General features: G+C 44.1%; 1 protein-coding gene across 1 annotated transcript in view; it reads left to right on the top strand.

Annotated features, from left to right (window-relative positions):
• The window catches only part of CHRM5 (cholinergic receptor muscarinic 5), a 99,630-nt gene extending 86,842 nt beyond the window's left edge, over positions 1–12,788 (top strand). The window contains exon 3 of the mRNA XM_023230216.2: positions 10,374–12,788. Within this exon, the coding sequence (XP_023085984.1) occupies positions 10,450–12,048 (1,599 nt within the window). The 5' untranslated portion in view covers positions 10,374–10,449 and the 3' untranslated portion in view covers positions 12,049–12,788. The remainder of the gene's footprint in view (positions 1–10,373) is intronic.
• Positions 12,789–13,287: the final 499 nt, after the last annotated feature.

The following is a 13,287-nucleotide window of genomic DNA, read 5'->3' as shown; positions in this document are numbered from 1 at the left end:
CTGAATAAGCTAGGTATTGAAAAAACATACCACAAAATAATAAAAGCCATCTGTGACAGACTCACAGCCAATATCACACCAAATGGACAAAAGCTGGAAGCATTCCCCATGAAAACCAGTACAAGACAAGAATACCCTCTCTCACCACTCCTATTCAACATAGTATTCAAAGTTCTGGCCAGGGCAATCAGGCAAGAGAAAGAAATGAAGGTATTCAAACAGGAAGAGAGGACATCAGATTATCTTTGTTTGCAGATAATATAATTCTATGTCCAGAAAGCCCCATCATTTCAGTCTAAAAGCTTCTTAAGCTGATAAGCAATTTCAGCAGTCTCAGGATGCAAAATCATTGTGCAAAAATTGCTAGCATTCTTGTACATCAACAAAAGGAAAGCACAGAGCCAAATCATGAATGAATTCCCATTCACAATTACTACAAATAGAATAAAATACCTAGGAATACACCTAACAAGGGAAGTGAAAGACCTCTTCAAGGAGAACTGCAAACCAATGCTCAAGGAAATCAGAGATGACACAAACAAATGGGAAAACATCCCATGCTCATGGATAGGAAGTATCAATATCCTGAAAATAGTCATACTGCCCAAAGTAGTTTATAGATTCAATGCTAATCTCATTAAACTACCATTGACATTCTTCACAAAATTAGAAAAACTACTTAAAAATTCATATGGAACCAGGCCAGGTGCAGTGGCTCAAACCTGTAATCCCAGCACTTTGGGAGGCTGAGGTGGGCAGATCACTTGAGATCAGGAGTTCGAGACCAGCCTGGCCAACATGGCAAAACCCCATCTCTACTAAAAATACAAAAATTAGCCAGGCATGGTGGTGGGCGCCTGCAATCCCAGCTACTCAGGAGGCTGAGGCAGGAGAATTGCTTGAACCCAGGAGGCGGAGGTTGCAGTGAGCCAAGATCATGCCATGGCACTCCAGCCTGGGTGACAGAGTGAGACTCCATCTCAAAAATAAATAAATAAATAAATAAATAAATAAATAAATCATATGGAACTGAAAAGAGTCCATATAGCCAAGATAATCTGAAGGAAAAAGAACAAAGCTGGAGGTGTCATGCTACCCAATTCCAAACCATACTACAAGGCTACAGTAAACAAAACAGCATGGTACTGGTACAAAACTAGACACATAGGCCAATGGAACATAATAGATAATTCAGAAATAAAACCACACATCTACAAACATCTAATCTTTGACAAACCTAACAAAAACAAGCAGTGGGGCAAGGAGTCCCTATTTAATATATAGTGCTGGGAGAACTGGCTAGCCATATGCAGAAAATTGAAACTGGACCCCTTCCTTACACCTTATACAAAAATTAACTCAAGATGAATTAAAGATTTCAATGTAAAACCTGAAACTATAAAAACTCTAGGAGAAAATCTAGGCAATACCATTCAGGACATAGGCAAAGGCAAAGATTTCATGATGAAAACATGAAAAGCAATTACAACAAAAGCAAAAATTGACAAATAGGATCTAATTAAACTAAAGAGCTTCTGCACAGCCAAAGAAACTATCATCAGAGTGAACAGGCAACCTACAGAATGGGAGAACATTTTTGCAAACTATGCTTCTGACAAAGGGCTAATATCCAGAATCTACAAGGAACATAAACAAATTTACAAGAAAAAAACAACCCCATCAAAAAGTGGGCAAAGAATCTGTATGAGCAGGGCGCAGTGGCTCACGCCTGTAATCCCAGCACTTTGGGAGGCCGAGGCGGGCAGATCACGAGGTCAGGAGATCGAGACCATCCTGGCTAACACGGTGAAACCTCGTCTCTACTAAAAATACAAAAAAATTAGCCGGGCGTGGTGGCAGGCGCCTGTAGTCCCAGCTACTCGGGAAGCTGAAGCAGGAGAATGGCGTGAACCCGGGAGGTGGAGCTTGTAGTGAGCCGAGATTGTGCCACTGCATGAATAAACACTTCTGAAAAACAGACATACATGCGGCCAAAAAACATATGAAAAAAACCTCGACATCACTGATCATTAGAGAAATGCAAATCAAAAACACAATGAGATCCCATCTCATGCCAGTGAGAATGGCTATTATTAAAACTCGAGAAAACAACAGATGCTGGCCAGGTTGTGGAGAAAAAGGAACATTTTTACACTGCTGGTGGGAGTGTAAATTAGTTCAACCGTTGTGGAAGACTGTGTGGCAATTCCTCAAAGACCTAGAGGCAGGCAAACCATCTGATCTAGTAATCTCATTACTGGGTATATACCCAAGGGAATATAAATCATTCTATTATAAAGATACATGCACGTGTATGTTCATTGCAGCTCTATCCACAATAGCAAAGACATGCAATCAACCTAAATGCCCATCAACACCAGACTGGATAAAAAAATGTGGTACGTATACGCCATGGAATACTATGCAGCCATAAAAAGGAACGAGATTATGTCCTCTGCAGGGACATAGATGGAGTTGAAAGCTGTTATCCTCAGCAGACTAACACATGAACAAAAACTAAACACCGCCTGTTCTCACTTATAAGTAAGAGCTGAATGATGAGAGAACACATGGACACATCCAGGGAAACCACATACACTGGAGCCTGTGGGGATGGGGGTGGGAGGAGGCAGGACATCAAGAAGAATAGGTAAGAGATGTTGGGCTTAATACCTAGATAATGGGATGATCTGTGCAGCAAACCACCTGGCACACGTTTACCTATGTAACAAACCTGCACCTCCTGCACATGTATCCCTGGACTTAAGGTAAATGTTGGGAAAAAAAGGAACAAATGGTTGCTTGAAAACAATTTTAAAACATCTTAAAAATAAATACAGGCACAGTGGCTCACGCCTGTAATTCCAGCTACTCAGGAGGCTGAGGCAAGAGAATCACTTGAACCTGGGAAGTGGAGATTGTGGTGAGCCGAGATCACGCCATTGCACTCCAGCCTGGGCAAAAAGAGTGAAACTCTGTCTCAAGAAAAAAAAAAAAAAAGGTAAATAAATGAGGCCAGGCCCAGTAGCTCACACCTGTAATCTCAGCATTTTGGAGGCCGAGGTGAGTGGATCACTTGGGGCCAGGAGTTTGAGACCAGCCTGGCCAACATGATTAAACCCCATCACTACTAAAAATACAAAAAATTATAATTATCTGGGTGTGGTGGTGTGCACCTGCAGTCCCAGCTACTCAGGAGGCTGAGGCAGGAGAATCTCCTGAACCCAGGAGGAAGAGGTTACAGTGAGCCAGGATCGTGCCACTGCACTCCAGCCTGGGCAACAGAGTGAAACACTGTCTCAAAAAAATAAATACAGGCCAGGTGCGGTGGCTTATGTCTCTAATCCCAGCACTTTGGGAGGCTGAGGCGGGCGGTTCACGAGGTCAGGAGATCAAGACCATCCTGGCTAACATGGTGAAACCCCATCTCTACTAAAAATACAAAAAATTAGCCAGGCATGGTGGTGGGCGCCTGTAGTCCCAGCTACTCGGGAGGCTGAGGCAGGAGAATGGCATGAACCCAGGAGGCGGAGTTTGCAGTGAGCCGAGATCGCTCCACTGCACTCCAGCCTGGGCGAAAGAGTGAGACTCCGTCTCAAGAAAATAAATAAATAAATATAAATAAATAAATTGTGGAAATGCAAGCCCCATCCTTCTACAATTTAATGAGATTATCCAGGTAATTCGTGTGCATACTAAATTTTGAGACACACTGATTATAAAATCCTGGTGACCTCAGGTGATCTGCCCACCTCAGCCTCCCAAAGTGCTGAGATTACATGTGTGAGCCACCACACTCAGCCTAAGCAGGTATTGTTTTACGTGTTTAACAGATGAGAAAGCCAAGAACTCAAAATATGGTGAGGGCTGTTTTCGCCACACGAACTTCCAAGGCAACTAATAACTGCCATTTCCCTAATTATGAATAGAGGAAAGTTGACAGCTAAAATTAATACAGTTTCCAATGTTTTCTACTGTGAGCCTATAAGAGCCTGAAAGCATTTTAAAGGATAAACCATTAATTCCAGTCTCTTAATTCCATATATGGAAAAACTGGGGCCCAGAGAGAATACATGGCTTGTCTCAAATCACAAGATTTTAGCCGAAATTAGAACTCCTACTCCATACTCCTAGTTCATTGTGGTTACTCAAATGCATTTCCCAAATGTGATTCATGGATTCCACAGGATATTAACATTCCTCTGAGAAAGGTTAGATAAGCTAAGCCACCTCTGTGTTAAGCCAAATTAAGTAATGTTCTCTACTGCAGAACCTCCCAGCTTTCACTAGGCTAGTGTGTCTTCTGAATCTCTAAGTGCTCTCCATCCTACATTCTCAATCTATCAGATCATGAAACCTTTTCAATCAAGCATTTGAAGTAGTCCTAGACTTTGAGCAGACTCTGAGGAAGACTGTGTTAGCCTTGGCTCTCCTGAAGGTTGTTCTGCTTGAATAACTAGGAGCAGTTTGTTATGCCCCTAGAGGTAGAGCACCAACCAAAAAAAATAAAGAGGAAGGGCCAGGTGTGGTATAATCCCAGCATTTTGGAAGGACAAGGCAAGCAGATCACTTGAGGCCAGGAGTTCAAGTCCAGCCTGAGCAACACGGAGAGACCCTATCTCAAAGCAAAATGAAATCAGAAAAAAATTAGCTGGGGATTGTGGCACATGCCTGTAGTCCCAGCCACCCAGGAGGCTAAGGCGGGAGGATCCCTTGAGCCCAAGACGTTGAGGTTGCAGTGAACTATGAACACACCACTGCAATCCAGCGTTAGCACCATGAAGCATCTAAAAGAGCCAGTTTGTGGTCATGAAAATATTGCCTCATTATTTTACCCTGTCCCTGACTAACCATGCCTCAGGCTCATTCCTACCAGGAGAAGAGTTTTTTTTTTTCAGATGGAGTCTTGCTCTGTTGCCAGGCTGGATTGCAGTGGTATGATCACGACTCACTGCAACCTCTGCTTCCCAGGTTCAAGCGATTCTCCTGCCTCAGCATCCCAAGCAGCTGGAACTATAGGCACATGCCACCATGCCCAGCTAACTTTTTTTTTTTTTTTTTTTTGTAGTAGAGACGGGGTTTCACCATGTTGGCCAGGATGGTCTTGATCTCTTGACCTCATGATCCATCCACCTTGGCCTCCCAAAGTGATGGGATTACAGGTGTGAGCCACCATGCCTGCCCGGCCGGAATAGTCATTTTGATGCTCTTGTTGCTGGATTGCTACTTTGTAGTGAACATTCCCCTGTGTCAGTCACTGGTTAAATACAAAATGGATTATCTCATTTAATACTTAAAACAATCCTATGAGGTAAGGACTCTTTTTATCTCCACCTCAAAGTTTAAAATCTGAGACTCAGGTTAGGAAATGTGTCCAAAGTCATACAGTAAGTTGGAGCCATATGTTGTGGCCCACACCTGTAGTCCCAGCTACGTGGGAGGCTGAGGCAGGATGGCTTGAGGCCAGGGGTTCCAGCTTCAGTGAGCTATGATGGTGACACTGTTCTCCAGCCTGAGTGACAGAGCAAGACCTTGTTTCTAATTAATTAATTAATGTCACAGAGTAAGTAATGGAACTAGGTTTTTAATCTGAAGCTGACCAATGCCAAATTGTTATATGATGGTGAGGTGATGTTACCACTGTAAATGATTTTATTTTCCCTTTTAGCAAAGAGCTTATTCCATTTATCAGAGAGAGAGAGAGATTTATTTTTATTTTAAAGGATTGGGTGACATGATCGTAGGGGCTAGCAAGTCTGAAATCTGTAGGCAAGTTGGAAAATCCAACAGGAATTGATGTGGCTGTCTTGAGTTCTAAGGCAGTTTGGTGACAGAATTCCTTGCTCTTTTCATTCGGCACCTCAGTCTTCCCTTAAGGCCTTCAAAGGATCGAATGAGGCCTACCTGCATTATGGTGGGCAATCTTTACTTAAATTCCACTGATTTCAGTATGAATCATCACTGCGAAGGTATTTTCCACCTTCACAGCAATATCTAGGCTGGAGTTTGACAAAACAACTGGGTACTATAGCCTAGCCAAGTGGACACATAAAATTAACCATCACACTATTGATAAATAAAAAATGATAGGAGGTCATTGTTTCGCACTAAGCTCTTGAACTAGGCTCCAACAACCCAGAATAAAAATCAAAATGGAGCCGCCCAGGCAAACCTAAACTAAGTTGTTATTTGACCTGAGAAATCAGGAGAGAGAGAGCCAATTTCCCAAACAGGCCACTGCAAATCTTCAATCAGCATGATAAGGAAGCTCTCTCTGCTTTAATTCTAACACACACACACACACACACACACACACACACACACACGTAGCCTGAAGTAACCTGATATTAACTAACCAGTTATTTTCTGTTGTTCTGTCTGGAAGTAACTAATACACTCCTTGTTCTTTCCTTCTGCTTTCTTTTTTTTTTTTTTTTTGAGGCGGAGTCTGGCTCTGTCGCCCGGACTGGAGTGCAGTGGCCGGATCTCAGCTCACTGCAAGCTCCGCCTCCCGGGTTCACGCCATTCTCCTGCTTCAGCCTCCGGAGTAGCTGGGACTACAGGCGCCCGCCACCTCGCCCGGCTAGTTTTTGTATTTTTAGTAGAGACGGGGTTTCACCGTGTTAGCCAGGATGGTCTCGATCTCCTGACCTCGTGATCCACCCGTCTCGGCCTCCCAAAGTGCTGGGATTACAGGCTTGAGCCACCGCGCCCGGCTGCTTCTGCTTTCTTCAGGCCTTCTCTGCCTATAAAGCCAAATTCTTCTGGTCAGCTCATCCGAACATTTATTTCACAAAATGAAGAATTGCCTGATTCTGGAATCACAAATAAGGCCAACTGAGATCTTTACATTTGTTTCAATTTTGTTTTTTGATACAATATAATATACAAAGTCATAGAAATGTAGAAACGTAGGTATGTTAGTTTCTATAGTCCAATTTCCTTTTTTTCTTAATTTTTTTCTTTTGAAAGGGAGTCTCACTCTGTCGCCCAGGCTGGAGTGCAGTGGCAAGATCTTGGTTCACTGCAACCTCCACCTCCCAAGTTCAAGTGATTCTCCTGCCTCAGCCTCCCAAGTAGCTAAGATTACAGGCATGCACCACCATGCCCAGCTAACTTTTGCATTTTTAGTAGAGACGGGGCTTCACCATGTTGGCCAGGCTGGTCTCGAATTCCTGACCTCAGGTGATCCACCTGCCTCAACCTCCCAAAGTGTTGGGATTACAGGCGTGAGCCACCATGCCCGGACTCCTTATTTTTTTTTAATGAGTAAACAGAAGAAAAAGAAGTACCCAAGTTATACATGTGTCCAAAGGAGTACGTGCCCATCCAAATTCCCAGAACCTTCCGTAAATTGCTTACCACCTGATAATAAAATTAAATGGAAAAATTAAATCCTTTCAAAACACTACGTATTCCTATTTTGAAGAACTGATGAGAGAAATTCAGCAAGTGGTCAGATCATTTTACTACTTCTCTCCAGACTAATGCTCCTCAACACCTGGATGTTGGGACTACCTTCAGAGTAGATGGGGAGTCTGCAAATAGCTGACACAGCTCTCCCAGAAAACCGACTTTTGTCTCAGGTCCTCTCCTGCCCCTCCTTCTCCTGCCAGCCTCTCCAGTTTCACCTTTCACTTCTCAGGTTTCTTTGGCTCCAGCTACCTTGTTTCTTTCCATTCCTCCTCTTTTGCCTCTGGGCTTACAAACAAGCTCTTCCCTTCCCTGTCTGAAACATTCTGGCACTACCATCCCCAGCCTCCACCCACCGTTTGTCTAGCTATTGGTGATTCATTCTTCAAGTCTCGTCTCTTAGGTCTCTTCCTCAGGAAGTGCTTCCCATGTCCACTCAACGAGGTTGGAGGTCCTTCACAGGCGTGCCTGTGGCCTGCTGCACCCCTGCTATTTCTATCTGCTTATTTATTTACATTCCCAACTAGTGTCTTAAGAGCAGAGACACTGGCCTATTCTGTGGTAAAGCCAGCATTAGAGTCTGTCCCATAATAAACATTCAAATAGAAGGGGGGCAGGAAAGGAAGGAAGAAAAGAAAGAGTAAAGGAGAAAGGGACTTCCACAGGCCCTTTTTGGCACTGTGTGGCTTAGATCTGACCATTGGAAGACCATATGTGAAGGCATTTGCCCAGAGAATTGTAGAGTGTAGAGCAACTTTGGTCTTTTCAGATGCCAGGGAATCTCTACCTAATGACCTGGCAACCTTAGAATTTGCTTTAACAGCTTGAAGAATGTTGACAACGCCAAGGTGTTAGACGTAGAAGGTAGCAGATGGAGCATCAGGAATGGAGAGGGACCAAAAAGAGGGGCCTTCGTGGGTCAGTGGGACTGCATGTGTTTGGGAGGTGAAGCAGCATGCAAGATTGGGAAGATGGGAGAAGCTGGTTTCTGGTGCAAGACAATATCATCAACTCGATTCCATGTTGAATTTGAGATGTTATGAAAATACCCAAAATTACAGCTGGAAATATAAAGCAAAACCAAGAAAACTGTAGCCCTTCCAAATTTGTCATCTTTATGTCAGTTACTGTGATCAAAAAAGTGTCAAGACTTTTGGTAGAGCAGAAATACCCCATTAAACAAAATTTCCCACATGGGGTATTTTAAGGGTCAACAAAAAGATTTTCACTGGGCACGGTGGCTCACGCCTATAATCTCAGGACTTTGGGAGGCTGAGGCGGGCGGATCACCTGAGGTTGGGAGTTTGAGACCAGCCTGGCCAACATGGTGAAACCTCATCTCTACTACAAAGTACAAAAATTAGCCGGGCATGGTGGCGGGCACCTGTAATCCCAGCTACTCAGGAGGCTGAGGCAGGAGAATTGCTTGAACCTGAGGGGTGGAGGTTGCAGTGAGCCGAGATGGCACCACTACACTTCAGCCTGGGCAACAAGAGCAAGACTCTGTTAGCCGGGCGAGGTGGCGGGCGCCTGTAGTCCCAGCTACTCTGGAGGCTGAGGCAAGAGAATGGCGTGAACTCAGGAGGCAGAGCTTGCAGTGAGCCAAGATAGCGCCACTGTACTCCAGCCTGGGCAACAGAGCGAGACTCCGTCCCCTCTCTGAAAAAAAAAAAAAAAAAGATTTTTTTTTTCCTTTTACCGCCCATTGTCATGTCAAGGTGGTATTTGTTATATATCATCAAATATACATTGTATGCACATGTATCTCTAGAAGGAAAAATAAATGGTAGCAGTGGTTACCTCTGAAAAGGGGGGCTTGCAAGCTTGGAGGTCAGAGGTGGGAGGGAGACCTAATTCCTGCCATTTATCCTTTGGTACCCACTGAAATCTTTATCATGACATAGATTTTTTTAATCTACAAAAGGAAAATTTCCTTTTAGTTTTAAAAGTTAAAATTTGTCAACAGAGGGTTAATTAAATATAGTACATCCATTAAGTGAAATAATGTACAGTCATTACAATGAAAGTGATAGGTCTCGATGTACTGATACAAAAGCTGTCCGTGATAATTCATTTGTTAAGTTAAAAACAAAATTCAAATTGTAAATGGTGAAAGTATTAGTATATGCATAGGGGAAATTGTATTTAAATATTTATTTATTAGTAATATGCATATGGGAAAATGCCAAAATATACACTAAATTGTTAGCATTGATTACCTCTGCAAGATGGAATTAGAAGAGACTTTTGCTTTCTAAGATTTACATTTTGACATTGTTCAAACTTTTATGAGGAATGTATTACTCTACAATCAGAAAAAAGATAACCTAAAACAATTCTATGATATTGCAGATAGTCCAGGAACAGAGAGAAGGTCCTTATCTTCAGCAGCTGTGGCAAATGTCAAATCCCTAGATGAAAACCAGGTATGCACTTGGAGTTTGTGCATTAGGGCAAAAAGAAGTGGTATAATATGGCCTTGGCTCACAACAGCACCTCAGTAATGTTTAATAATGGAGACTGGGACTATAGAATAGATACCACTTTTTCCCCAGTGCATGACAATTTAGGTATTTATCACCAGTATCTTAAAAAAAAAAAATAGGGTTTCTGCCCTTATAGCCACTGCAATCTAAGGTGATTTAACATCCCTGCTTTCCCCTCTTTACTGCTTCTCAACAATTCTTTTTTTTTTCCTTTCCCTTCACCCTCCTCGTCTTCCCAGCCCTTTGTAAAATTGCCACAAGAGGGCAGCAGCCTCACGCAGAAGAAGGGCACTAGGCCATCGCCAGCAAAAGCAAAAGGATGCCATTAAAAATAGGTGATCAAACTTTAGAGACTTCAGCATCTTGCCCTGAATATATGTGCAGCCATGTTTAATATTGTTAGAAACTATAAACAATGAATGGACAAGAAAGTCATGCTGCTGTGCGGAGCTAATGTGTTTCCCTCTCTTCCAGGTGCTGGCCAACAAGAGCTGAAATACAGAACAGCCTAGAACCTAAGACTATTCTAATATAAAAATTTTGCACCAGGATGGAAGGGGACTCTTACCACAATGCAACCACCATCAATGGCACCCCAGTAAATCACCAGCCTTTGGAACGCCACAGGTTGTGGGAAGTCATCAGCATTGCGGTGGTGACTGCTGTGGTAAGCCTGATCACTATTGTGGGCAATGTCTTGGTCATGATCTCCTTCAAAGTCAACAGCCAGCTCAAGACAGTTAACAACTATTACCTGCTCAGCTTAGCCTGTGCAGATCTCATCATTGGGATCTTCTCCATGAACCTCTATACCACATACATCCTCATGGGACGCTGGGCTCTCGGGAGTCTGGCTTGTGACCTTTGGCTTGCACTGGACTACGTGGCCAGCAACGCTTCTGTCATGAACCTTCTGGTGATCAGTTTTGACCGTTACTTTTCCATCACAAGACCCTTGACATATCGGGCCAAGCGTACTCCAAAAAGGGCTGGCGTCATGATTGGCTTGGCCTGGCTGATCTCCTTCATCCTCTGGGCCCCAGCAATCCTCTGCTGGCAGTACTTGGTTGGGAAGCGGACAGTTCCGCTGGATGAGTGCCAGATCCAGTTTCTCTCAGAACCCACCATCACTTTTGGCACTGCCATTGCTGCTTTCTACATCCCTGTTTCTGTCATGACCATCCTCTACTGTCGAATCTACCGGGAAACAGAGAAGAGAACCAAGGACCTGGCTGACCTCCAGGGTTCTGACTCTGTGACTGAAGCTGAGAAGAGAAAGCCAGCTCACAGGGCTCTGTTCAGATCCTGCTTGCGCTGTCCTCGACCCACCCTGGCCCAGAGGGAAAGGAACCAGACCTCCTGGTCATCCTCCCGCAGGAGCGCCTCCACTAGTGGGAAGCCATCCCAAGCCACTGACCCAAGCACCAACCAGGCCAAAGCTGAGCAGCTCACCACCTGTAGCAGTTACCCTTCCTCAGAGGATGAGGACAAGCCCGCCGCTGACCCTGTCCTCCAAGTGGTCTACAAGAGTCAGGGTAAGGAAAGCCCAGGGGAAGAATTCAGTGCTGAAGACACTGAGGAAACTTTTGTGAAAGCTCAGACTGAAAAACATGACTCTGACACCCCAAACTACTTTCTGTCTCCAGCAGCTGCTCATAGACCCAAGAGTCAGAAATGTGTGGCCTATAAGTTCCGACTGGTGGTAAAAGCTGACGGGACCCAGGAGAACAACAACGGCTGTCACAAGGTGAAAATCATGCCCTGCTCCTTCCCAGTGGCCAAGGAGCCTTCAACGAAAGGCCTCAATCCCAACCCCAGCCATCAAATGACCAAACGAAAGAGAATGGTCCTAGTCAAAGAGAGGAAAGCAGCCCAGACACTCAGTGCCATTCTCCTGGCCTTCATCATCACATGGACCCCGTATAACATCATGGTCCTGGTTTCTACCTTCTGTGACAAGTGTGTCCCAGTCACCCTGTGGCACTTGGGCTACTGGTTGTGCTATGTCAATAGCACTGTCAACCCCATCTGCTATGCCCTCTGCAACAGAACCTTCAGGAAGACCTTTAAGATGCTGCTTCTCTGCCGATGGAAAAAGAAAAAAGTGGAAGAGAAGTTGTACTGGCAGGGGAACAGCAAGTTACCCTGAAAAGTTAATGACTCCTCTCAAAAGAACAGTGACCACAGTCAACATCCTCTGAGGAAGAGCAAGCTGATTCTGTTTTGTATATTTTCAAAAAGAAGACATCTCATTTTGAGTCCTTGAAGATGTTTACAAAGGCTCAAGGTCTGTTGCCAAATGGAAGGGGTCACAGCCGCAGCAATTGCTTTCGTATTAAATGACTCTTGCCTATGACCAAGGCCATTTGATGCCACTGGAGTTTGCCAATGAAGTAAAGAGATAGGCTCATGGCCCCTCACAGGAGGAAGCACAGCGGGTAACAGTGAACAGTGACTCAGGGAACTTTTGTCCCCTCTGTAGGAAATAGCAGAGACCAGGCGGAAACCTTTTCCTGTGGAAACCTGTCATAGAATTTTGTGCAATGTGTGTGTCTATGAAGCTGTCTTGTGCCAGTGAGAACCAGGAGAATGTACATCAGTGTCACTTGTTAACAAGACTGGCTTCTAAGAATATGTATCGTCATAAACTGATCACATTCTATAATGCAGCTACTATGTGATCTGTACTGTGGTTTGTTTTCCTGTCCCTACATCTGAGTGAAGGTCTTGCTCTTCCCTTTCATATCCAATGCCAGTTCCTCGTACTCACTGAACCCATGCTGATCTCCAGGGAACCATCCTTCCTCTCAGAATCCAGCATCTGGAAGGACTGAAACCTGGTCATACCCAGTCCTTTAAAGGGGCCTCTATTCTGCTAATAAAGTCTCCACTGTCAGTTATTCTAGTTTTTGCCAGCGGAAATTTTTTCTTTTATCTAAAAAAAAATATTGTGCATTCTATTTTGTGCCCATTTGAAACCATTGATTTATGCTCTGTTCTTAGGAAGACTAATTGTGTAAGAGTCCTTCACTGGCTGAAGATTTTCTCCAGGCTATTGAATTAAGGTTCTTATATTGTTTTCAGAGATCTTGCTTTCTAATCTCTTCACAGGGCAAATCTGAGCAAAATGTGGAAAACAAATTTGCTTTTGAACTTCTTCCAGAGGCCTTTTGCAGCCTCCAGTTTCCCTTGTTCAGATCCCCAGTTCACACCAAGACACAAGCAGGTCAGCTGTGCTGCCTCCAAGCAGGGAGTTGCAGGGCGGGGTAGGGGTGGAAAGACTTTCTTTTTTTTTTTTTTTTGAGACAGAGTCTCGCTCTGTCGCCCGGGCTGGAGTGCAGTGGCCGGATCTCAGCTCACTTCAAGCTCTGCCCCCCGGGTTTACGCC

The sequence above is a fragment of the Piliocolobus tephrosceles genome, chromosome 6, assembly GCF_002776525.5.
Source record: "Piliocolobus tephrosceles isolate RC106 chromosome 6, ASM277652v3, whole genome shotgun sequence".
NCBI lineage: Eukaryota > Metazoa > Chordata > Mammalia > Primates > Cercopithecidae > Piliocolobus > Piliocolobus tephrosceles.
This window is presented reverse-complemented; position numbering and strand designations above follow the sequence as displayed.